Source organism: Penicillium paradoxum (assembly GCF_028828445.1).
Source record: "Penicillium paradoxum strain IBT 22861 chromosome Unknown utg000005l_segment0_segment0, whole genome shotgun sequence".
In the NCBI taxonomy this organism is placed as follows: Eukaryota; Fungi; Ascomycota; class Eurotiomycetes; order Eurotiales; family Aspergillaceae; genus Penicillium; species Penicillium paradoxum.
The window spans coordinates 2,149,872-2,174,960 of record NW_026643183.1 but is presented as its reverse complement, the minus strand read 5'-3'; the positions used below and the strand labels follow the sequence as shown (position 1 = coordinate 2,174,960).

General features: G+C 50.7%; 11 protein-coding genes across 11 annotated transcripts; 8 read left to right on the top strand and 3 right to left on the bottom strand.

Moving 5' to 3' along the window:
- Positions 1–893: 893 nt before the first annotated feature.
- Positions 894–4,009, top strand: N7457_005834 (PX domain-containing protein; the record flags this gene model as incomplete). Its single annotated transcript, XM_057176878.1, has 6 exons — positions 894–996; positions 1,062–1,291; positions 1,355–1,663; positions 1,734–2,364; positions 2,432–2,528; positions 2,578–4,009. 6 exons carry the CDS (start codon positions 894–896, stop codon positions 4,007–4,009), a joined length of 2,802 nt encoding a protein of 933 aa, XP_057031180.1.
- A 240-nt stretch (positions 4,010–4,249) lies between these two features.
- N7457_005833 (ankyrin repeat domain-containing protein) lies at positions 4,250–5,563 on the bottom strand (the record flags this gene model as incomplete). Its single annotated transcript, XM_057176877.1, has 1 exon — positions 4,250–5,563. One exon carries the CDS (start codon positions 5,561–5,563, stop codon positions 4,250–4,252), a length of 1,314 nt encoding a protein of 437 aa, XP_057031179.1.
- Positions 5,564–5,958: 395 nt separating this feature from the next.
- Positions 5,959–7,051, top strand: N7457_005832 (uncharacterized protein; the record flags this gene model as incomplete). The annotated part of the gene is made up of 2 exons (XM_057176876.1): positions 5,959–6,115; positions 6,192–7,051. 2 exons carry the CDS (start codon positions 5,959–5,961, stop codon positions 7,049–7,051), a joined length of 1,017 nt encoding a protein of 338 aa, XP_057031178.1.
- A 619-nt stretch (positions 7,052–7,670) lies between these two features.
- On the top strand, positions 7,671–9,290 carry trm5 (tRNA (guanine) methyltransferase; the record flags this gene model as incomplete). The annotated part of the gene is made up of 4 exons (XM_057176875.1): positions 7,671–7,962; positions 8,026–8,127; positions 8,197–8,274; positions 8,323–9,290. 4 exons carry the CDS (start codon positions 7,671–7,673, stop codon positions 9,288–9,290), a joined length of 1,440 nt encoding a protein of 479 aa, XP_057031177.1.
- Positions 9,291–9,683: 393 nt separating this feature from the next.
- Positions 9,684–10,312, top strand: N7457_005830 (DNA-directed RNA polymerase II subunit RPB4; the record flags this gene model as incomplete). Its single annotated transcript, XM_057176874.1, has 3 exons — positions 9,684–9,874; positions 9,935–10,062; positions 10,185–10,312. 3 exons carry the CDS (start codon positions 9,684–9,686, stop codon positions 10,310–10,312), a joined length of 447 nt encoding a protein of 148 aa, XP_057031176.1.
- Positions 10,313–11,600: 1,288 nt separating this feature from the next.
- N7457_005829 (putative C6 transcription factor (OTam)) lies at positions 11,601–13,694 on the top strand (the record flags this gene model as incomplete). The annotated part of the gene is made up of 1 exon (XM_057176873.1): positions 11,601–13,694. The coding sequence occupies one exon, from the start codon at positions 11,601–11,603 to the stop codon at positions 13,692–13,694; it is 2,094 nt and encodes a 697-aa protein (XP_057031175.1).
- A 415-nt stretch (positions 13,695–14,109) lies between these two features.
- Positions 14,110–17,267, bottom strand: N7457_005828 (fungal specific transcription factor domain-containing protein; the record flags this gene model as incomplete). Its single annotated transcript, XM_057176872.1, has 9 exons — positions 14,110–14,680; positions 14,733–14,901; positions 14,967–15,237; positions 15,286–15,364; positions 15,423–15,443; positions 15,496–15,641; positions 15,693–16,135; positions 16,202–17,026; positions 17,201–17,267. 9 exons carry the CDS (start codon positions 17,265–17,267, stop codon positions 14,110–14,112), a joined length of 2,592 nt encoding a protein of 863 aa, XP_057031174.1.
- A 1,523-nt stretch (positions 17,268–18,790) lies between these two features.
- On the top strand, positions 18,791–20,072 carry N7457_005827 (uncharacterized protein; the record flags this gene model as incomplete). Its single annotated transcript, XM_057176871.1, has 4 exons — positions 18,791–18,958; positions 19,032–19,139; positions 19,188–19,564; positions 19,616–20,072. The coding sequence occupies 4 exons, from the start codon at positions 18,791–18,793 to the stop codon at positions 20,070–20,072; spliced, it is 1,110 nt and encodes a 369-aa protein (XP_057031173.1).
- A 548-nt stretch (positions 20,073–20,620) lies between these two features.
- On the top strand, positions 20,621–22,528 carry N7457_005826 (GMC family oxidoreductase; the record flags this gene model as incomplete). The annotated part of the gene is made up of 1 exon (XM_057176870.1): positions 20,621–22,528. The coding sequence occupies one exon, from the start codon at positions 20,621–20,623 to the stop codon at positions 22,526–22,528; it is 1,908 nt and encodes a 635-aa protein (XP_057031172.1).
- Positions 22,529–22,833: 305 nt separating this feature from the next.
- N7457_005825 (mitochondrial 54S ribosomal protein bL21m) lies at positions 22,834–23,610 on the bottom strand (the record flags this gene model as incomplete). The annotated part of the gene is made up of 1 exon (XM_057176869.1): positions 22,834–23,610. One exon carries the CDS (start codon positions 23,608–23,610, stop codon positions 22,834–22,836), a length of 777 nt encoding a protein of 258 aa, XP_057031171.1.
- Positions 23,611–24,066: 456 nt separating this feature from the next.
- Positions 24,067–25,048, top strand: N7457_005824 (rRNA-processing protein NSA2; the record flags this gene model as incomplete). Its single annotated transcript, XM_057176868.1, has 4 exons — positions 24,067–24,069; positions 24,143–24,153; positions 24,209–24,751; positions 24,832–25,048. 4 exons carry the CDS (start codon positions 24,067–24,069, stop codon positions 25,046–25,048), a joined length of 774 nt encoding a protein of 257 aa, XP_057031170.1.
- Between the last annotated feature and the right edge of the window lie 41 nt (positions 25,049–25,089).

Below are 25,089 nucleotides of genomic sequence, written 5' to 3'. Positions count from 1 at the left end.
CTTCTCTTTCAATGCTGTTTCTCAAGCGAATCTAATGCCCTCAGCGATGGAAATGTGGTTGGTTTTCTCTCAACTCTGGTTCTTTTAGCTCAAATAACATGGATCCCTGACATCCTCTAATCTATCCTACTTTTGCTTATGTATGTGATCTGGTTGTCGTATTTGCTGTAAATGAGCTGGTGGCCTTGACGCCCCTAAATTGCCAGGCGAACAGCCCCCGTGGCTCTTTCTACTTTTCCCTAGAGATCAACAGCTCCTCATGCGAGGTCCACGTGTTCATGTCTTCATGTATTCATGTGTCTTGTAGATCCCATAACTACCTAGGTATACTCCGTCCTCTGGACTCCAGGACAATGCCGAGAAATGCCACCCCGCCCCGTAAGGCAAAGGATAAATAGGCAGCACCATAATCCGCCTTGGCATATGGGATCTCGCCTGGGCGTTTGGTGGGGGACTGGCGTTGAGTGGTCAGCCTGCGTCAGAGAGACGATCCAAATGGTCATAGGGCGTTAATGGAGAAAGAAATTCGCGTAGACGAGGCACTAAATAGCCCTATAATCTCCATGATGTGGCTCTATTGGCTCAGTCATCCCTGATGGGGGTTAATATAGAACTTGGAGGTGACGACATCGTTTCTCTCCGCCCAGCTGCTCCGCTCTGCCCCCTGGTCTTTCTTTCCTCCACCTTTCACCAAGCAAAGTCCCGATTGTTACTGCGCAGTGCTCAGCCGCTCTTGATTCTCAGGTTGCAGCGTCGACCGGCCTAACTAGGCAGACGCATTTCGCGCTTCGACAGTTCGCTTCATCTTCCCTGGACTAGCTGTGCTATTCAATTTCCTTGCGATTTAGCTTCGCTTTCAAGTGAAAAGAAGAACTATCTAGATACCCCTCAATATGCCTGCGACAGAACTCCCCAGTCCTGCGTTCCCGAACGAGCCCAAGGGAAATGCAGGTGCTACCCCGCCAGGCCAAGTCCTGACCGGAAAACAAGAACACTGTGAGCTGGAAAACAAATCAACTTACGGGCTAACAGCTGCTAATATCGGGATCTTTTTCGTGTAGACCTCAAGCGCGAGCTCATTGCCCGTGAAGTCCGCAGCGAGATCTCCGAGCTCAACTCCCCCACCGCATTGCAACGATTTGGCGCCCCTTTTAGATCGGACTTTGGCGAGGTCGCTCCCGTCGATTCGGAGCTTCCTATCCTTCGGTACATCTTTGTTAATCACATTCGCAACTTCCCGTTCCTCGATCAAGCGCGCGAGAAGGAGTTCTGGCAGGACAAGCTACAAGTCGTGAGTGTTTTGCTCTACCGGTTGAAAATCGGAGAAAATGGCTGACACATGGCGATGAAATAGTTTTTGGAATCATTTGCCAACAAACATGTCTCGTCATCGGAAGATCGACTCGAGGAAACAAAGCGAAGGAAGCTGGCGCGGAAATGCGAGAAGCTTGTGGAGCTCATGATGGTTTCGGGCGTGCCGACCGCGTCGGGATACGAGGAGCGTATTCAGTTCTCGGAGATGGAAATTGTGGAACGTGGTGCTCAGGAGTCGGGCTTGCTGGCTAATATTCCCGAGGGTAATCTAATTAATGGGTGGGATGTGAACGTGGCTGCTGTTCGAACCACCTCCGTCAAGCGGACAGTGCGGTACCACCAACATGCTGTGAGTTTTCCTGTTCCGGATCTCGGATCGCTTTGGAATATGGGCTTATGGCTGATTCTATCTACCTTAGGAATTCATTCTTCGAGTTCGCCATGGCGACAAAGGCGAGATTCATGTTGGGAGGAGATATGGAGAGTTCGTCAAGCTTCACAGGAGACTGAGCACCGAAATGCCAGGAAAGCACCTCCCTCCTCTGCCACGGAAGAACAAGTCCTCCACCTCTAGTTGGTGGGGCTCTTCTGCCGATGACGACGCTTCGTCTCTTTCGTCCATTTCTACGCAGGACGCAAGTGCCCCCGAGGATCGGCCTGATCGACTTTCTGCACCAACTCTCGCCCCAGGCAAGCTCCGGCGATCAATCTCCAAAGCGTCGATGCGATCAACGAAGTCGCCTCGCGGTTCGACTAGCGATGTGTCAAGAGAGACTGTTCTGTACCGGGAGGATCAGCGTGTGTCGCTGCGCGCCTTTCTACGTACTGTATTGCAAAACAAGCGCATAGCTGAATCCAAGGCGGTGGAGGAATTTTTGACTGCTCGTCCCATTCAGTTGAACGAGGAAGAAATGGCTGACGTTTGGAAGCGGAAAGAAATGGATGCCGTTAGAATCGAAGAACAAAAGAGGTTTTACGAAATTGCTAGGCAGCGAGCAGCAGAGCTCGATGTGTACATGGAGCAGTTCCGGCGAGATATTGTGGAGAACAGTAAGTTGCGAGCCCCAATAAAGCTTGTATCTCAACATTGATTACTGATATATCACTTTGATTCCAGATGGATTGACAAAGCTCTTCGCGGAGTTCCGGGAGAAGCCCTCAATTGAGGAACTCAGCCCGCAATATCAGAAATTTGTTGAGTGGCTCCGTATCGAGTATGTTGCCTGAGCCTTATGAGTGTTTCAACCTACTTACATTGTATAGAATCGCTGCAACGATTTACCACTTGTTCCTGGCCGAGGATAACTCTCCTGAATTGTTCGCACAGGCGAAACGAATCCACGGTCTCGTTCCATACACCTTGATGAAGAATGTGATCCGCATTGCCAACCCTGCTGCAGTCATGTCTGGTGTTCTTGACCTGTTCATGGCCCAGCCCTTCGGCTCACGGTCACTCTTGCAACGTATTTTCTCGTTGACGCTAAATGACAGCATCAAAGATTTCCAGAGATCAATCGACTCTCTAGCCTCGAAGGTTGAAGATACAACTCTCACCCAGAAGCTCAAGTCCTTTGCCGATTCCGCGGAGGAAATCAAGAATGAGATTCGAGAAGAGGCCGCTGCTGACCAGGTTGACATTATTGTGGCCATCCTTCGCTCCGACCTCATATCCCCTGAACTCAACCCGGAGCAGATTGGCAAGGTTTTCAACGGCTACGTGGCTTGGAATCATGCCGTGGAAAATGTAGACCTGGAAATGCAACAGGGTGCCCAATGGTTCGCTCACATGAAACAGCTCCTGAAGCTCTACACGCGCCAACGCGATAAGGCGATGATGATGAGCATTGTCGAGGAGCCAGTCACATTGCAGCTTTTCCGCGATCTGTTCACTATCTTCTATGAGCCGCTGGTCCGAGTCTACAAGTCCGCCAACGTATACAGCAGTATTACCGACTTTGCCCTATTTGCCGATGATGTCATTGCTGTCATTGAGAGTGCCCAACGCCACGATGCATCGGCCGATCCCAACCAAACAGTACAAGCCTTCATTGATCTGTGCGCTCGCCACGAGGCCAACTTCTATAAGTTCATCCATGAAGTGCACCAGCACGATAATGGCTTGTTCCAATCTTTGATGGGTTGGATCGAGGAGATCCTTGACTTCTTACGCAACGGTCCTACCGGTGGTAAGATGGACATCAACGCGTTGTTCCAAGGGGCTGTTGGTGTTGGCCAAATCAACAGAGATCTTGCCCTTGCGGAAATTGATCAACTTATCAAGTGGCAAGAAGATCGGAAACGCTGGCATCTGAACAAGACTCGCCAGAAGATGGCAGCTGAAGGTACCTCCGGAGAGGCTATTCCGGGCACTGCGACTTTCAAGGGCAGTGATTTCGGTCTGGATGAGGCATGCTTTCCCACAAATTCGACCCTGAAGAGAGAATACAAAGCTAACCGCGATTTTCAGGCTGATCTGGAGGATCTCACTATATCCGATGAAGCATCTGATGCCTCGGATGAAGATAGTGGGGACGAAGAAATGGACGACCCTATTGCTGTTGAGCGCCGCCGGCGGACAAAGAAGCAAGACCAGCTTCGCCGTACCGCAGGTGAACCCGTCAAGCCCGAGGTTACAGAGATCCTCAAGCTCGCTGATTCGTTTAGTGTCATGTTGCGGCATGTCCTTGCTGGTTAGATGGCGATGTTAAAATTATTTTGCTTCGTCGGTTCATATTAGTGCTACCGCCTTAGCAATTCCTCCTGTTTTGTTTCTACTATCTCTATTAGCTTTTGTTCGATACACCGATGCATTGCTGGCTTGCTTTAACTCGCTGGCTCACCCATGGCTGTCTGGAAGATTTGGGAAGATTAGATGGATACAGCGGACCTAGGGCGCCGCACGCTAAATAGATCATCATAATTTACACGGGACGGTTCATGAGGAGCCATCTATGTACTCCTGTAATATCTTCACGACCTGTTCATTCCCATTTTCCGACGCGACCTCTAAAGGTGTCTTCCCATCCATGTCACCCAGTTGTGGATCAATCCCATCAGCGCCGAGGAGTAGTTTCACGATGCCTATATGACCATAAAAGGCAGCAATAAACAGCGGTGTCTGGCCATCCTCATTACGAGCATTAGGATTAGCTCGTCGAGGTCCACTCAACAACTGCCTCACAGCCCCTTCATGGTTTCGATCTGCCGCAACCGCCAACGGCGTAGTCCCATCCATATCGGGAATCTCCAATCCAACCCTCTCACATTCAACCAGCAATTTCACAATCTCCTCATGTCCACTCTCCGCAGCAACAAACAAAGGCGTCTGTCTCCTCCAATGCGTTTGCAGATTAGGATCCGTGGCCTCCCACTGCAACAGAAACCGCACAACGTCCACCCGTTCCGCCCAAGCCGCAATAGAGAATGCGCCCCGACCATATTTATGTCCGTCAGAGCCAGGATCAAGGTTCTCCCCGAAATACTTGACCAAATACTGCACAACATCGACATGTCCCATGATAGCCGCATAGAAAAACACATGCTGACAATGCGCAGCACCATCATCACCATCGAGAATCAGCCGCAAATGCCTAGCAAGCAGCAATTCCACTGCCTCATTTTCATGCTGCGCTGCACGACTGAGCGGCGTCCACCCTTGTCTATTCGGCACGCGTGGGTCCACCCGCCTACTACACAGAAGCAGCGTGACCATTCTAGGCTGGTGAATGGCGGCAATCAAAAGCGCAGTATCACCGGACTTATCTTGCAGGTTGACATCGGTGCGGTCGTCATCTAACAGCGTCTGCACTACAGCATAATGACCCTCTTTGACAGCCCAAGACAGCGGCGGACGGATACATATCCTGTCGCGGCTATTTGGATTTGCGTCGTCGTTTAGCAAAAGCAGTTTCAGGACTGCTAGGCTGTTGTGAAAAGCGGCTAGCATGATTGGGGTACAGCCTTTTATGCGCGGATCTGTGTCTGTTTTTGATTGGATGTCGAAGCCTGCGGAGAGCGAGTGTAGGGCTGTGGAGGTGTTGTTGGTTGTTGAGGCCCAGAAGAGGGATTTGGGGGCTGGGGAGGTTACATCGAGCTTGTAGAGGGTTTTTTTTAGGAGTTTGTAGGTTGCTGTGTTCGTGCGGGTGAAGGCGTTTAGGTCCCGTGCGGGGAGGAACTCGGATATCATGATGTATAATTCCTTAGGGAGGGTTGCCAGGGGTCCTGGAAGGTTGATACATGATGTATGCATCTGTGGTTTATGGAAATATATCGCAGCATGAGGGTTTGATGGGGGTGGTGTATGGTTAAGTGGGCATATAGAGACTGATTCGGCCGACGTGGGGTTAAGCTTCTTATATGGGATGTGGGGAGGGGGTGGTCAGCCTCAGTGGCACTGTGCATATTAATTGGCTTATGAGGTCATTTTTGATCGGAATGTTACGGCAGAGATGTCTCAGAATCATATCTTAGCTCTAGTATGCTTTTACTCGCTCTGGTATAGATCCAGGGCTCGAATGTCTCAGTTATAAACAGAATGCCAAGGCTGCCAAGAATCCGGGGCGATAAGATAAGCGAGTTTCCATGGCGACGAAACCACGTTCTTCCTCCGCCTCCTTAACACATGCTGGGGTTCAGGCTTGGAAGATGTCTACTCCTCAGAAATATCCTCGCTCGCCAGGTACGACGGCACCTTTGCGTCGTGGTCTATTCAAAGATGGTCTTTGGTGTTGCAATTGCCCTGAACGCCCGGCTGCGGCTCGTCGCCAGACCAAGAAGGAGGGGCCAAACATAGGAAAATGGTGTATGTGAAGTATTGACTTCCCGAGATATGACCTAGAAAATGGCTTTGAGCACAAGCAGCGACTAACATTACATAGTTTGGACCTGTGCGCAACCACCACATATCAAATGTAGCTTCTTCTTGTGGGCCGACGACGCTACGATGCGCGAGCAAGCGACCGTTCTTGCCAATTCTAGATCGGAGCTCGATCCTTTCTCGTTCACTCCGACAAAACGAACTCCAGGACGTATGACCGGCGGTCTACTCACTCCCCAGACCGAGCGCAGATTTGTCGTTACCCCACAACGCCACTTCATGTCACCGCCCAAGACAGCCAAAGCTAGAATGATCTCAGAAGCCTCGGACGACTTTGACTGGAGTGATGATTTGGATGACGATGATGAGCTACTCGAGGCGCTCTCCTTCACCAAGACCGAGAGCTTTATCTCGCAACCCGACTTCCGTCCCGAACCACCATCCAAGACCCGCCGTACTTCCACAGTGACCTCGCCCGGGAAGCGCAAACTTTCACAAGATACAATTACCAGTTCCTCCTTTGGGGATACCGCCCTCGCGACGCCTTTCTCATCGCGCTCCTTCCGTAGTGGAATGTTCCCTCCCTCGTCTGCAGAGTTGTGCATGACACCCACGCCGACCAAGTACAATGATGTGCTCTCCGCAGACTCCAAATTCGACACTTCGGATCTCGCAAAGAGTCTACTTGAAATTTTGGACAAACATAGCGTCGTTTTGCCAAACAAAGCGCAGGATGAAGTCGTCGCGCTGCTCAATCGGCAGGACTTGCGAACGCAGGGGATTATCCGTGGCCGAGACTTGACGCGGCTGGCATTGAACAAGAAAAATACTGAGATAAAAAAGCTGCAAGATCGTGTCTCCAATCTGGAGGCTCAGAGGCAATTAGATCGTTCTCTTATCGAGGGCATGAAGCATTATTGAATGGAGAGATCGATTGCATGTGCCTCATTGTTAATAGTGATGTCAGGAATTGGCATTCGGAGATCCTCGGGTCTTGCTGGCGCGTTATGGGGCTGCTTATCTCACGAATTGTTACGATAATATGACAGCTTTGCGATTTGCGATTATTGTGCTACTGTTTCCGTGTCTCTTTTTCGGAAGCAAGGGAATTATCGGTGTTTTATTATCAGACCAGTCTACGCATTTAAATTACAGAATATGCGGCATTCTCCATCGAGCAAGGATTATATAGTGTGTCGTTACCATATCAGGATCATCCAATCCACTTTACCTCAGGTACCAGAGCCGACTACCAGAGCTGACGTCCTCTTCAAGGCCCCAGCACTAGTTCTCGCTCGCGCGCTGAGCTTATCTGAAATATCACAGAGAGCTCTTGGTGAACTATGCCCGAGTCAGTATTTGGAAGAATTCCTATGTGGATATCCATCCGACATGGTACCTAGGTAGGATCTATATAGATCTAGCTGATATGTATGTCACGTGCGCGATAAGAAATAAATTATCGCGCCGCAATGCGCCTCGAGCTTCGACCAAACAGGCAAACCAAAAATAGTCCGAACTTAAACCCTTGTTATCTTCAATGGAGTCGACAGACTCAACCTCCAAGCAGGTTTCCCGCGAGACACCCGAAATGATTCGACCCCCCGTGAACCGTGCCATGCGCACACTCGATCGGTCGTTTTTCCGAAGAAGCGTGCCCCTCTCCGCCGCCCGCATTTTCAAACCTAGCGATATTTCGAACGTGCGCAAGGAACTCACCAAAAGTAATGACCTCTTGGTCTTGCCACGCGTCAGCAGTGTTCGTGAGATCAAGGGGCAGAATGGCGAGGTGCGGAAGGCTTTGTTGCTGCGGGACACTCTGAAGGCTGATGGTAGGTTCATTGGGATTGGATCGGGGACTACATCAAGAGATGGGTGCTGATGGAAGTTTTCAGATAAGGCAACGTGGTCGCCCACTATCAACGAGCTCATCAACAAGGGAACTGTGGAGGTTGAGCCTTACGAATTGACATTGGACTATGACCACTGGTCATACGGTATGCATGCCAACATCTATAGATGTGTTTCCCTCAGCGAACCGTTCCATGCTGACTGAATCCTCGTAGCTGATATTATCTCATCGATCCTACCCGATGAATTGATGGAGGAGATCCCTCAAGGCTTCACTCAAGTGGGGCATGTCTGTATGTTCGTCTGAGTCACCTGGCATAGATCGATTACTGACTGAACAGCGCATCTCAACCTCCGCGCACAATACTTGCCATATAAGCACATAATCGCCGAGGTTCTTATGGACAAGAACCCGACCGTTCGCACCGTCATCAATAAGACCGAGGATGTCGGTTCACACAGCCAGTTCCGCACCTTCCCCTTCGAACTATTGGCAGGTGAGAATGACCTGAATGTCGTCCAGCACGAGCAGGACTGCGAGTTCCACTTTGACTACGCGCGCGTGTACTGGAACAGCCGCTTGGAGACCGAGCACCGTCGCCTGGTCGAGAAGTTCCGCCCCAGCGAAATGGTCTGCGACGTCATGGCCGGCGTTGGCCCCTTCGCTGTACCGGCAGGCCGGAAGAAGATCTTCGTTTGGGCGAACGACCTCAACCCGCACGGATATGAGGTCATGCAGGATGCCGTTGTTCGCAATAAGGTGCAAGACTTCGTCACCCCGCACAACCTGGATGGTCGGGAGTTCATCCGTACCTCGGGTCGGTTGTTGCTGGAAGCGGAGCCTCTGACTGTCACCATCCATCCCAAGGTACGCAGAGAGAAGAAGCGTAAGGTTGAGCAAGGCAAGGAGGATCCGCTGCCTGCACCTAAGAAATATACTCGTCCTTCCGTTGTCGACCACTATGTTATGAACCTGCCCGCTACCGCCATTGAGTTCCTCGATGCTTTCCCTGGCCTTTATGCCGGCAAGGAGGACCTTTTCGCTCCCAACACGGAGCAGAAGTTGCCCATGGTGCATGTCTACTGTTTCTCGGGACACTCGGATAATGAGGTGGATGACCACATCGATATCTGTGAGAGGGTCTCTGAGCGCATGGGATATAAGATTACTATTGATGACTGCGTCGGAGGCAAGGGTGATGAGGGTGTGGAACTCGCTATCCACAATGTGAGACTGGTCAGTCCCAAGAAGCAGATGTTCTGTGCTAGCTTCCGTCTGCCACGAGAGGTTGCTTTTCGGAAGGTATAGAGTAGTTGCATAGTTGTATGTGAGGCGGTGGGAACTTTCACGATAGATCAAAATGAAACTCTGATACCCCAAGACAAAACTAAATATCCGAATCTACCACATAAATTATTTATCTTGATAACCAATTTTGCAATCTAGAAACATACCATCTGCCCAGGGCGCATCCCTGGCATCGGATGTTGTCTTACCTCCATGGTGGGAGGCGGTGATGCCCCCACCGCCTCGAAATGCCGGACGAGAAAGTGCAGAGATCAACGTCGCGCCTAGCTTCTTTATAGCAGACACACAGCGTCAACGAAATAGCAACCCGCTCGTTATCCTAGCAATTTACCGAATTCATACCGAATAAGCTACATCCCGAAATCTAGTCAACCTCGCCGCTCACATCGCACAATGAGCATTCAACTCCCCCCACCTACCCACCGCAAGCGCGCGCTGCCCCAAGGTGAGCTCGAAGCTGCCTCGACACTGAAGCTGGGCGCCGATCAGCACACGCACACCCTCTCCCTCTCCGAAGCACGACTCGTTATTCACAAGGTGTTGGAGAACAAGCGGCGTGGGGGCAACAAATACGAAGAGCCAGAGTAAGTGGATCAGTCACCATCTGATATGGAGGAAATGCTTATCTGGGATCTATTCTACAGGAACTTGACCAAGACTTTGGATTACCTGGATGTGTTTGCCCGTTTCAAGGATGAGGAGAATATCAAGGCCGTTGAGCGGTTGTTGAACTCGCACACGGAACTGGAGATGTTCGAGCGGTCACAGCTGGGTGAGTTCTGCATTGCACTGCCCCATCCCGTCTCCCGAGAAGCCAAGACCTGGTCCAATACATGGCACTGGCAGCAAAACCAGCGATCTCGGATTTACTGACTTTGGATTTGCTCTGCATAGGGAGTCTGTGTTGCGATAATGCCGAGGAGGCCAAGTCACTCATTCCTAGTCTCCAGAACAAAATCACCGATGGAGATCTGCAGGAATTGCTAGATGAGCTGACCAAGCTCCGCAACTTCACCGAGTAAGAGGCAAAAACAGCAGCCGATCGCATCACGGGCGAATGGGGGCTTCGTTTCTGGGAGCATGGAGTTTCAAGGTGTTTAATTTCGGCAGAGGTCGCTACATTCCTGGATTAACAGACCATAGGTACATATGGGGAAATGGATGATTCATAATAGAAACGTCCCCGAACCAACCACCACATCTCATTTCTTATTACCTCCTCTTGGCCAAGTCCGAGCCCTTCCGTTTGCCACCGGAGGATTTTGGCATGTGCACTTTGCCGGGGACAGTGTTGAGGACTCCGGGGCGTTCCACTCCGGGCACTAGCAGAATACACACATCAACAGGTGTCGGTCAAAGGGCAAGATCTCGTAGGCACAATTGCACATAATCATGCATGTCTGTAGAGCGTGCATATAGGCTTCCTCCACACTCCCCACAGTTCTGATTGCAGAGTCTCTCGGGCGCTACTGCGACTTTGTCTGGCAGCTTGCCCCTGATTGGCTGGCGGGGACGACGTTATCACTGCCCGTTGATTGGCCCAGGGATCCCAGGTGAATGCCGACCAGTCAGATCGCCGCCTGGTCATGCACCCAGCACACGATCCCTGGAGAACAGCATCGAAAGGGGAACTAGGAAACTTAGCATGCGACCAAGCAATTCTTATTATCTAACTGTTTGATCTATATCCCTTCTGTTTGGAGCTCCAGCTCGGGGGCCCTGTTCGACTGCTGACCTAAGGATATTCAATACGTAATGGCATGTCTGGATTCAGCACCAATCAGCAAGGGGCCGCTTATCGTTGACAATTAAAGTGGCATAATTCCCACTCGCTTGCTTAGCTGATGGGTTTTTGTTACGAGACGAAAAGGGCTGATCGTCTGGTAGCTGGACCAAAGGGAGTATATACTGGGTTTATATTAGTTTATATTACCTATTAGACTCTCGATGTCATCATCTGTCTTTTCTTCTTCTTCGGCTCTCTCAATGACGGAGCAAACGATTCGGCATCTTCTCCTGCTACAATCACTTGCGGGTTCTTCTTTTATTTCCATCTCCGGTGCCGGCTTTGGATGAACGTCGGAGATAACCCTCTTTGGTCTTTGCTTTCTTTTTGATAAGCGTAGGTACACTCTTATCAATGATCTCATCCAATGACTGACAGTGTATTCAGAAAAGAAAAAAAAAAAAAAAAGAACGAAAAGGATCATAGAGACTAGATCTTAGATTGCGGAGTGACGCCTCCGTGAAGACCCTATCGAGTGTCTTCCCCCCATTTGCCCGATTCACCGTACCTAGCTCCCGGTCCACATGGCGACCGTTATCACGCTCCAGCCTTCGGGCTATTCCAATCCTGATCTCCGCACCGCCTCGACCCCAACGCTTTCTCCATCCCCCATATCTCTACACTCGACCCTCCCCCGCGTACGGGATGGAGCCAGTTGTGACGCTTGTCTCCGCAGAAAGAGCAGGTGTGCCATGAACGAGATGGTCAACAAATGCTATTCCTGCGATTTCCATCGTCAGGACTGTACCTTCACCCTCACAGTGCAAGAGGCTCCCTCCAAGAAGCGGAAACTGGACGGACCGGAGCCCGCGGAAGCGAAGCGGTATGGAATTCTACCCTGGGCATATACCTCAGAGCCGGAGAGACAGGGACAGTGTGTTCTGACAGCTCCCAGGCCCTCCACAATGCAACCGGCGCATGCGGTAGAGATCGAGCACCCGCTAGCAGTGAACATGATTCGCCCTGGCTTCTTCGACCAGTCCACCCAGCACATTGGCATGACCACCGAGCTGGAGCCGACATTGCTCGAGTATCTGCCATTGGATCAATACGACGAATGCACAGTGTCAAACTCGCGTGTGCGTAGATGCGCCGATGATGGAACTTTCATGCGTGTGGTCAACATTCTGCCTCCCGGTGACTCACAGACCTCTCCTCTCGACACCATTGAGAGCATGGTTGCTCCCTACGGTGCAACATTGATTGAGAAGTTCTTCGACCATGTGCACCCTTCGTTCCCGATTTTGATAGAGGAAGCGTTCCGCCGATCATACCGTGAACGCCGCAGTGTGTCGCCACTACTACTGGCCGCAGTATACGTCTTGACATTGAAGTTCGTTGATGTCGGTGCTAACTCGCAAACTACGCGGAAACCGGATGCCGCCCGTCTGGAGGCTACGGCGCTCAAGATGCTAATGGAATCTTTATCATCTCCCAGTGTGTCAACTATTCAAGCCGGACTCTTGTTGACGCAAAAGTCGACATTGGCTACGGCCTCATTGAACGGGCAGCTAGTCACGGCCTGTTTCGAGCTGGGCCTGCATCAGGACTGCACGAACTGGCGCATGGAGACGTGGGAGAAGGGTCTACGGAAAAGGCTTGCGTGGGCTTTGTATATGCAGGATAAGTGGTCGTCGCTGGTGCACGGCCGCCCTTCTCATATTTTCGCCTTTAACTGGACGGTGAAGGATCTCGTGGAGCAGGACTTCTCAGATGCCTTTGCCTCCGGGACTGACTCTTCACACGATGAGACCGCCGTCGGCCATGGGCCCCTTCTCTTCTGCCACATGGTCGCACTAACAACCATTCTATCCGACATTCTCGACCGCTTCTACACCCTCCACGCCATTGAAGAGTTCTCCGCCGCTGGAAATCAGCGCACGCGCATGATTCTCGAAAAGGCCAAACCAGCTCAAATCCGACTGAAGGACTGGTTCTCTTCTCTCCCACCATCTCTCAAGATGGAAACTTCAACCGGCGAACTTGTCGAAACAATCACAGACGAACACGCCCGCAACGGTGCCCTCCACCTCGCCTACTTCGCCACTGAGATAACCCTGCACCGCTGTATAGTCCGCTCCCTCTTGGCCGAAGGTACAGACCCCTACCTCGCGCACATCTGCCGTTCCGCCGCCAAAACGCGCCTCATCTCCGCAATGGATTTCGTCAACCGTCTCCGCCCCGCCCACCTGCGCTCTTTCTGGCCCGCCTCCGCACGCACAAACTTCTCCCTAATTGGCTCCTTCGGCATGCTCCTCCGCATCACCGCCCCAACAAACGAGGAAGCAGACTTCTACCGCGTCCGCCTATGCGAGTACCGCTGGACCCTAGGCGTCAGCCACAAAAACGCCGAATTCATGGGCTTCGCGCTCCAAAGTCTCGATAACGCCACCATGCTGCACAAGCACGTCCCCGCGAAGCCGGGAATCGCCGAGCTGATGGCATCCTCATGCAAGAACGCGGCACCGCGCATGCCCTCGTCAGCAATGAACTCTTACGATGAAGCCCTGATGGATGCCGGAGGCACGGGTTCCAGCTCAGTGATTTCGGGTCTTGCTTCGCCTGCCACCTCCGTCAGTGATGGGGAAGACGCGGAAACTTCTATGGCGCCTCTATGATAAAATCTCTCCCCTCTATACCTTACTATTGATACCTCTCTCAACCTCCTGACATTCTCCTCGACTATCCTCTCTCACGTTCTCCTCATGACCTCACAATGGCGTTTTCTCGGGATGTTATTTCTTTTTTTTCGGAATGAAGCGCTTGGATTACTTCGATTTTATTATGGATACATGTACCCCCGTATCACGGACGGGAATTTCTGTCTACGACAGACTACCTCCTTTGTGACCACAGGACTTCCACTTTTCAGACTGCTGATAGCGTTTGCTTTTCTGTTTTCCTCGACAATTTTTATAGACAGGGACTATGTATATAGATCGGATGATGAATTATGATTATACTCTTACAGCCGTTCCTGCGCACAAACATCCGTAAAATAAACTAATCCAAAGACCCCGATCTATATCCAAATCAAAAGAAAGAAAACTCATTCCCCCCAAACGCAAAATCCTCCAATACACTCGAATCCACCAAATTCGCCAACATCTCCGCCCTCGTCCGATCCGGCTGCGTCTGCGCACCACTGCTAAACAACGAGAAAAAGAAATCCCCATCCTCGGCATCCTGTTGTCCAAGCACACCCGGCGGATCAAGCGACAAGCCAGGCGTGGACATCGACAACGCCGGCAAGGAAGCACCGGCCGATTTCGGCGTCGTCGTTTGATTCAGAGGATTCTGTACCGACGCATTCGCAATACGAGACGGAGCTTCTAGATCGGTTGATTGACGCATCCCAGATCCGGGGGATGGGTTCTGAAGATCCCCGCGTCGACGAGTTAGACAGGTGCGCGCGACTTCCAGAACCTCGCGGAGCATTTCGGCGCAGCGTCGGGCGACGATGATCTCGTCCATGGCGGAGAAGACTTGGAGGGATTTCTCGACGTCTTCGAGGAGGTCTGTGTCTGGGAGGTTGGGGTAGTTGGAGAGGATTAGGTGGAGGAGGATCATTGAGCCGTAGAGGGCGTAGGTTGTGTTATACCACCTGGGGATGTTAGATTCTGGTTTCTAGTTGCGGTTGCGGGGGGAGAACCGACCACGTGCGGATGTAGATTCTGTGCATGAAGGACTCGTATTGCATGTTTATACTTGTGCGGGCGGCGGCGAGGCAGGTTTGGAGATGGGTGGAGAGGTCTGGGGTGGTGGTGTTTGCGGTGGCGGCTACGAGGAAGGGTTTGTGGATTAGAATTCGGGTGTTGTAGTATCCTGGATATGGGGATTGTTAGGGGCTGCTAGGGGTTTCGGTATTGGGATATGCTGGGGAGGGATACTCAGTCTCAAGACTAGTTTTTGTTTGAAGGCCCATTCGGGATCGTTTAGTGCGTGGGCATCGAGGTTTAGGAAGGATGGGATGTTTGCTTTCCATTTGAGGAGGCGGTGGTCGAGAGACATGGCAAGATGGGATTTATCGCTTAGAGACAGTCGTGTGGAGTGGTATAGTTGGTGGGAGGCTTCGGACATGATTCTGGATAGGGCGACCATTACTGGGATCATGGCTATGTCGTTGTCCTCGGCGTCCGGGTCGAGGTCGTTGGTATCAATCTAGGGGTTTTAGTCTGGTGTTGCGGATATTGGGATGGGGGTGTTTACCTTTAGTTTGGGGAGGGAGGTCTGGTAGTAATGTAACTCTTTCATGCTGTCCAGACGTCCTGAAGAACAGCACATTTCTCTGGGGTTTGATGTTAGTGATATCTCATGAATTGTAGTGGTGTGAGATGGATACTAACATTTCATGAGAGTAAATGCACCTGAAATATGGATTAGATTCTAAGTCTGTCATTTTAGGCTATCGGGACATACCACCAAGTGCGCCTAGCTTCTCGTCGAGCACTAGGAGGCAACAAAGACATGCTCGAGCCGAGTCCTATAGCCGCTGCTGTGCGGGCAGCCATACCGCTGTACATATAACAGCTATGAGGCTGTAGCGAGTTCTGAAGGAACACACTCTAAGAAAATATGTCAGCTTCTCTCCGACGTAATATGAAGAAAGAACGTACCATAAGGAAAAGAGTCTGAGCAGACTCTAAGCATGAACTCTCAAACAGATTACCCAGGGTCCCCTTTGCAAGCCCGAAGAAGAATTTTGCAAAATCTAGCGCTGTGAACGCAGATCCTTTTCGAACTTTTGGTTGCTGTTCATCCACAGATTGCTGGCAGAAATGTTCGAGTAGGGAGGTCTCATTCGGGCTTGCATTGATTGCCCCTAAAGCGACGACTGCGAAGTAAAGTCCAGCGAACTTCGTCGCACCACGGAAGAGTATAGAACGTTTTGGACTTGGCCATGCTTCGCTCTCACAGCGTTGCATGAATGAACCTTTGCAGAGTAGTGGGTGGATGTAATGCTTGTTGGCAAAATAGCTGCCAATGAAGATTTTCTCGATCTCCAACTGTGCAGTTTCTGTAAGCCGCGGGAAGCATACTTCGAGGTTGGTATCTTGGCCTATTACTTCTGGTCAGAGATTGAGTCATTTGTACGTTCTAGTAAACAACGAAAAACGACAATTACCGTTGCTATTTGGGGAGACTTTGTTGGGACCGCCTGTGACTCCGGGACTCATCTGTGTTGCATCCTTGGCTCCATTGTGGGATTGGGGCGTTGGGTGTCCAGTGTATTCAACATTGTAAAGCAAGTTCACAATCGAGAGCTGCGACTTGCTTGATCTGCTGTCGTGCTTTTCATGGCTTGTATCTGACGATAACAACTGTGATCGTTGATTGAAGCTATGGGGTGAAGCTTTGTTTGGCTGGGAAGCTTCGTCAGGTTGATTATGATCTCTGCTTTCTGCTTGATTCTGTGCTCGCATATATAGATTCCCGAGGAATGCGAGATTTGAAGAGTTACCATAGAACTCGGTCCCATTGGTATGCAGATTGACCCCGCTGAGCCCATCTCTTGAAGCAGCATCGCCTATCTCAGAAGTTGGGGCTGAAGATATGGTCAGCTTGGTTGGTTTGAGGTCTTTAGGGGGTTGATGTTTACTATGTGAATCGTCGGATGGTCTAGTCGACGGGATCGTAGTTTCGGAAGTGTGAACGGCAGCTCGGGGGTGAACCCTCAACAAACCGGCCGACTGGGTTTGGGGGGTGCCGGTTGATGATAACCTGTTAGTATTGCTCACACTCTGAGAACGATCACTCTGGTGCGGAATAGGCCATGGAGACGGTCTGCCGGTACTCTTTTGGCGCTGTGTTTGATTCAAAACACTCGGGTGTGGACGTGAAACCGACTCCAACGTTCGCTGAGGCTCTTCGACATCTCGTTTTCGTTTATTTGAAGCAATTTCGGTGCCGCTCCCATCAGAGGTGCGATATACACAGTCGAATGAGTGATCTGTCTCTGGGTCAATTGATAATCTTTGATCCAGGGGCTTTGGAGAACATACATGCACAATAAGAACAAGGTTGAGCTTGGTCACACTGACAAGTAATGTTAGATCGACTTCGTTTCATGAAAGAGGAACGAAAACAAATAGCAAGCTCGAGATCCAAGTGAAGTCCGACCTACCTTCGTCTTCCGAGAACGGCAGGTTTCGCATGCCTGCGAAGCTCGCGGCCGACGTTGCGAAGCCCATCGAGTTCTAGCCTCCGGGATGTCCATTTTCACGATCAATAATTTGTTGTGTCTTGGGAAGTGAGTAAGTAGTTCTCTTCTTCGAATGGCGAGAAGAGGTGTTGTCCTAAGTGGATCCCGAACTAGACGCCGCTCTCCCTTGGCCGAAATGGCCGATCTTCGACTCATTCTTCACATACATCATGGCGGGGATTTTGTGGGTCTGGGGAAATATTTGAAGCATATTCGGATATCTCATTAGTTTACTAGCTGGACAGAGGGTATCATAGATGTTGTTGCCCTGGATACTAGGGCATCCATCGGTCGGGGTAGGAAGTAATGAGGCGGGACGTTAAGAGGGCATTTGTACGTCTCGTTTGTGAACTGGGGGTTATGGCTGTTCCTCTTCCCTTGGAATATGATCTCTGCTGGTCAATCCCCGTCTCCGATGTACAGTTACGTTTCGCTTCCGACGGAAGGCGAACTTCCGACGGATACAATCCGACAGAATCGTTCCTTCAACATCATACCAAAGTGATTATGGACTATTTTTATGCACAGACACTGCTACAAACCAGTCTCGGCGAGGGCCCTTCGGTAAACGCTCTTTAATGTCAGAATTGAGTAAACTCGCCGACGCCTTTCACTGCCTCTATGAGAAGACCAATCTGTGAAGGTGTATAGTCCTAGTCGCCTTTTTAGTAGCCTTTTGCCTCGATATCTTCCCAGGTTCTTCCCTTCTCAAAATTGAGTACTGAGCACCTGGGTAGTGTCATTAGCAGTTCCAACATAAGCATCTTCAGGCAGCAAATTCAATTTGAGAACACAACCCCTGGGAACTATACAGAAATGCACTGCAAATTATTAGAAGGTTCTCGAAACTGTTGCATCCAAAGGAAATTATTTTGGAACAAGATTGTTGACCGTCTAGACCCTTTAATTGATCGATTTACAACATCTCTATAAGTTGCAGAATGCCATCTCGAGTAAGTTCTCCAGGGCTATTTTATATTCACGTTCACCCAGAGCACAGAGAGCGCAGATCACTTATAGCCTGAGACTTTATTAGCACAGTCTGAGACGTTAAAAGCAATAGATCATTCAAATAAAAAAGTCGAAATCTGCAAACATGTTCGGCAAACATCGCATAGAATGTCTGATGTCCCCCAAACTAATATAGTAAGTAATACTCAGGCACAAGAACTCAAGATCACGTTTATTAACAGCCCTGGAGCCATTCCCGTGGAATTTTCAGAGACATATCCCCCACAAGAATCTCCCTTATATCTGGATTGGGGCCGGGGGCGTGAACTCCGCAGTTACCGATTGATGATGCGAACACTTTCGGCCCGGGCTCACGTCGCTCGTTCCGGCCGATATCCTCAAAAATAGAAAGACGCCCAACTTCCTACATACGCACTGGCTATTTTCTCATCATATTCCCCATGCTCATCGCGTTGAATGAATAACATCGTCTTTTCGCGGTGGCTGAGATGTCGAGTTTGTTGATACAGAGCGTGCTTCTTCTATAGCGAGACTGCCCGCATGGCACCAGTTCAAGACCCGCCAAATGAGAACATTTCCTGGCATATCCTAGTTGGAACTATTGTCACCATTATCCCGGCTACCATATGTGTGATCTTGCGATTCATTGCCCGCTATATCCCCGGCATTGGCCTGTGGTGGGATGACTATACCATCGCAGCATCTCTGGTGAGCGACTCCATGAACTCTGCCTCGCAGATTCACCAATACCCACATTCCACACATAAGCTGACTGAAATAGGTGGTCAACTGGGGTATGGCTGCTTTGAGATGGGCGCAGATCGCGTTGTATGACTATGGCCGTCACTCTCAATATGTGACAAAGGAGCAGCGCATCGGATTTCTCAAGGTACCTCATCAGCTCTGTCTATGAAGGCGATCTCTCACAAGCAAGCAGAGTTTCTTGGCTGTCCAAATCCTATATTTCACCAATGCCGTCTTGACAAAGGCATCGCTGCTGCTTCTCTTCCACCGTATTTTTGGTGTGGTTAGATGGTTTCGCTGGGTTCTCTGGGCGTCCGGAGTCCTGGTCATTTGCTATTTTATCGCCTGTGTAATTGCATCGATTGCGGGATGTTCGCCAGTGGCGAAGTTTTGGGACACTGACATACCAGGACACTGCATCAACGAAATCGCCTTCTTCCGCTGGAATGGCGTTGCGAACATGATTCTGGATTTCCTAGTGCTTTCCCTGCCATTCCCGATGGCTTGGCGAGTGAACACAACCCTTCGACAAAAGCTGATTCTGACTGGTATCTTCCTACTCGGTAGCTTGTGAGTTTCTTCCGTGCCCCAAGAGGAGACAGACCACTAACTATGCACCAGTGTCTGTATTGTCTCAATCCTTCGAGTTGTGAGCTTTGATAATGCAAACCCGAATGATCCAACTTTCTCCAATGTCAATCCGGCAACTTGGTCCTCGGTTGAGCAATCTGTTGGGATAATCTGTGCCTGTCTTCCCACGCTCCGGCCTCTCTTCCGACGGCTGTATGGCTCCTCGAGAGCAGACTCGCATATGGATGGTAGCTCTTCCTATGATGATCAACACCCAACCTCGCTACCTCGACGCTTGTCGCAGTATGATGACGACAGCAGCATTCTTGGATTTGCCCAATCGAATTCAACGCGGCATGACATGCGCAGTACTTCCTCGCATCAGCTAGAAGTGATGCAGAGTATGAATCGCGCACCAACAGTTCATGAGGATAATGACCGTCCTATTTCGCAGGCTTCGTATATGAATATGAACAGACAGGTATCTGCAGCTAAATCATTTGGTTAAGGGATTTTATCAGGGCACTTTTCGTGGGAGAGAGGTGTTTCTGTACTATGTGATGCCCATGTCAAGATATATATTCTTTCTTCAATTGAACACCATCGATTCGTCTCCTTGGCAGTCTTCCCATCCAACAGCGAGAAAGTGGGGGAATTTGCCAAATTCCAGTAAACAGATCAATTGAACGTCCTAAAATCACTACATGCGACCCTTCGGTGCACATCTAAGAAACCTAGGCGGATCCTAAACCGACACCTTCTGAATGGTGATGGCTTCGTTCCGCGCATCAAATCTGTCTGCCGAGGTCACATCTTGGCCATCATTGTCACATTGAATAACAGAAGACAATACTATATTCGTCGGCGAATCCATCACAGAAATCGCTTGATGGCCCCCAAGGGCTAATGCAAGGTTAGATTAATTATCATGCACGCTGAAGTTAGTCGCGTGCTGGTTGAATGATCGGCGTTCTCTCAGCCCAGATGCTTTCGGCCATGCGCAACGCACACTTTACTATTCCCCAAAATCCTCCAAGCTAGTCTCTTACGGCAGTGATGCATTCTTCCAATCTTGCACCTGCTGTCCTAGCAGCGTCCCTCGTGGGATTCGCATCCGCGAATTCTCCGAACTTGAATCTCTTCGCCTACGGCAATCAAGGTCCTTTGCTTGGCACGTCTTTCGGCATCCCCGGCACGAATGCAACCTTTGACTACGTCGTTGTTGGCGGAGGCAATGCCGGACTGACGATTGCAAGCCGTCTGTCCGAGAACAGGACAGTGAGCGTTGCAGTCATTGAGGCGGGCGGCTTCTATGAGGTCGACAATGGCAATTACTCGATCGTGCCTGGGTATTCAAGCTATTATACAGGCTCAGACACAACCGACTATCAACCCCTCATTGACTGGGGATTCAACACCCAGCCTCAGCCTGGATCAGGAGGCCGGGTCTTGCATTATGCCCGAGGCAAGACCTTGGGCGGTTCCTCTGCCAGGAACTACATGCTCTATCACCGGCCGACAACTGACAGCATGCAGCGTTGGGCTGATGAGGTAGACGACCAGAGCTATAGTTTCGAGAACTTGCTCCCTTACTTCAAAAAGTCTGTTCATTACACGCCTCCCAACCAGGAGCTTCACAGTAACTCTACGAACAGCCAAACGCCAGATGCGTTCAGTGACGCAGGCGGGCCGCTAGAGGTATCATTCAGCAACGCCGTGCATGCCTTTGGAACATGGTGCCAGAAGGCGTTTATCGCTCTCGGAATGAAGCAAATCGATGGATTCAACAGTGGCGAGCTACTGGGCTCGGCCTTTGCGACGTTCACTATCGATCCGCGAAATGCGCATCGCTCCAGCTCCGAGTCCAGCTTTTTGCAGACCATGCTGGCAAAAGGTGTCGGGCCAATGGTGTACAAGAATACCATGGCGCAAAAGATATTATTCGATTCCAGCAATAAGCATGCAACCGGAGTCCAAGTATCAACAGCAGGCACCTTTGGCACGCCGTCCGTCAACTTCACACTCCACGCTCGAAATGAAGTCATTATATCAGCCGGCGCTTTCCAGTCCCCTCAGCTACTGATGGTTTCAGGTATTGGACCCTGTGACCACCTACGCGAATTTGACATTCCTTGCGTCAAGGACCTCCCCGGTGTGGGCCAGAACATGCAAGACCACCCAATCTTCGGTACTGCACACCGCGTGAACGTCCTCACAGCCTCAGCCTCGGCCAACAATGCAACTGCTGCAGCGCTTAGTGCGAAGCAATACATCGGAAACGCAACAGGAGCCCTGACCATCTTTGGACCAGGCTACTATGGCTGGGAGAAGTTACCTAGTTCATTCCGTGCCAATCTCACGCAAGAGTCTCGACAAGCTCTCTCAACCTTCCCATCAGACTGGCCGGAGCTGGAATGGTTGCCTATCGGTGCATTCAACGGATATAATCTCAACAAAGTGACAGCCGATCCGAAGGATGGTCACCAATACGCCACTCTCAGCGGAGCTTTGATTGCGCCTCTATCGCGTGGCTCCGTCCGCCTCGATGGTCCCAGCATGAACACCTTGCCGTTGATCGATCCGCAATTCTTTGCAGATCCCACCGATGTAGATCTGGCTATTCAGGGCTTCAAGCGGCAGCGACAGATTTGGGCGGAGTTGGCGAAGCTAGGCGTTGCTGAGCATGAGGAGTATTTCCCAGGGTTTAATGTTTCGACTGATGCTCAGATTTGGGAATTTATTCAGAAGAGTATGACTACTGTGTACCATGCATCGGCAACGTGCAAGATGGGACGCACGAATGACTCTATGGCTGTGGTTGATAGCCATGCCAATGTCATTGGTATGCAGGGATTGAGGGTTGTCGATGCCAGCAGTTTCCCATTCCTGCCGCCAGGTCATCCCCAGTCTATTGTTTATGCCTTTGCGGAGAAGATTGCAGATGAGATATTGGGCTCTCTTTAGAACAAAACCAAGCCCAAGCACTTGGAATAGCCATGTTATAGCCATCCTACACAGTTGTGACCGAGGATTCTCTTCAAGAAATTCAATACTATAGAATACAATGCATACAGAGAAAAGCCCAAATCCATCTATCTGTACAAATATGCCGCAGAGATATCAATGCATCACAGCAGGACAATTACCAGCCTAAAGGATCAGGCCATATCACGACTGGCACTCTGTCCATACCTCACTGTCGGACGATGATCCGGCATAACGTTTTCGCCTCAAAAAACAGAGCTTCTCCCAAACACCGAACAACCCAATTATGACCGGGGTTCAATTACCGAGCTGTCCTCGCCATCCTCGACGACCACCGCACCCTCCGCCAACAACTCATCCGGCGTCTTGACGCGCACATCCATGACGCGCATCAGCGTGTAACGGTGCTTGCTCTTAGCCTGCTTGACGTGTCTGTTTCTCCGCTTCGTCTTCTCCTTGATGCGCAGCGGCTCCGCATCCACACCCGTCACACGGACCCGGCACTCGTACATACGCTCGTCGATAGTCGGCGTGCCCTTCATGGTGAATTCGCGGGATCCAATAGCGGAAGCGCGGTTGAAGCGGAGGATATCACCGGCCTTGACGTTGGGCATGAGGAAGGGCAGACGGATGTGATCACCTTCGGTCAAGAGATATGGTCGAGCGTGCAATTGAGCGACGACGTAGTGCGGCTTCTGGCCGGCGAGGTGGGGGAGCTGGGACATGAGGGATTTGGTCACTTTGAGAGGGGAGGTGAAGGTCGGGGCGACGGGTTGTTTCGCAATGGGGACATCTGCGCGTGTTTGGGGTGTCATGGTGGTTTCGTCGAAGGTGTAGGGCCGGCTAGCCTTTGGTTGGGAATCTTGGGCCCGGGGAGTGGCGCTGAGAGGTGATTCGGGGTGGGTGGATGACGATTGGCTCTGGGGTTGTTGCGAGTTCATCAAAGTGGCACTTTGGTGCAGGCATGCTCGTTGCTGAAGGGGAGCTGCGGATGAAATGGTAGAGGGCGCAGTCCAGCGCAGGTCGGAGGCGAGGCTCCGGAGAGCAGAGCGTGAGAACATTTTGACGGACCGCTTGCCAAAGCTCAATTCAAATCGAGAGTGGAAGTGGTTCACAGTGGTTGATATTCGAGATAGAAGAGCGGCTTCCCCGTAACTAGAGAAATTCACTACTTGCGCAAATGGCCGCTTGGTGGCCCGTAGTGTCACGTGGTGCTGTAAATCTGATTCGGGAATGCAAATCTACAGAAGAAAGCAATATTGGGATGAAAAACTACGGAATTCTTAAATATTGCACAATTCCTCAATATCTGACTTTCTTTCCTTAGAAAAATTATCCGACTGTCGACTTCCACCAATTTCTTTGTCCAAGCTGAAGTCCATGTATTGATCTTACCGATAAGGGCGTCACGTGCCTCGCTATCTTTTGCCGCATCACAACTTTTTCGGCTTCGATTAGATCTTCAAGGCAGGAACTTCATCACCTATTCACCTCGTGTTGTTCATTCGTCGTTCATCATGGTATGTTCCCTACAAACCCCCAATCTATCAATGCTAAATAAATAAATTTACTAACCATTTTTCCCACTTACAGCCTCAGAACGAGTTCGTCTCTCCCCGCCAGCCACCGCCCGACCTCGAGCTGACATTTTCCTACTAGGTATATCGAGCGCTGGACGAAGCAGCACGGTAAGCGCCTCGATCACGATGAGCGCGCCCGTAAGCGTCAGGCTCGTGAGGGACACAAGCAATCCCACGATGCCCAGAACCTGCGCGGTCTGCGGGCCAAGCTGTACCAGCAGAAGCGCCACAAGGAGAAGATCCAGATGAAGAAGCGCATCAAGGCCCAGGAAGAGAAGAACGTCAAGTCTGCCGCTCCCGACGAGCCTTCCAAGACCCCTCTGCCCCAGTACCTGCTCGACCGTTCGCAGGAGACCAACGCCAAGGCCCTCTCCAGTGCTATCAAGAACAAGCGTAATGAGAAGGCTGCTAAGTTCGCTGTGCCTCTGCCTAAGGTCAAGGGTATCAGTGAGGAGGAGATGTTCAAGGTTATCAACACCGGAAAGAAGACCCACCAGAAGTCCTGGAAGCGTATGATCACCAAGCCTACTTTCGTTGGTAACGACTTCACTCGTCGTCCTGTCAAGTACGAGCGATTCATTCGCCCCATGGGTCTGCGTTACAAGAAGTGCAATGTCACACAGTATGTTCCACCTCCCGGGAGAAGCATTCTCCTGTTTGTTATGACTGGGTATGATATTAACTTTTTTTTCTTTTCTTCAGTCCCGAGCTGGCTGTCACTGTTCAGCTCCCCATCCTGTCCGTCAAGAAGAACCCCCAGAACCCTCTCTATACCCAGCTGGGTGTCTTGACCAAGGGAACCATCATTGAGGTCAACGTCTCTGAGTTGGGTCTTGTTACCACCTCCGGTAAGGTCGTCTGGGGTAAATGGGCACAGATTACCAACACCCCTGAGAACGATGGTTGTGTTAATGCGTGAGTTATCTCGATGATCTCCTATAATTATACCTCAAACTAACA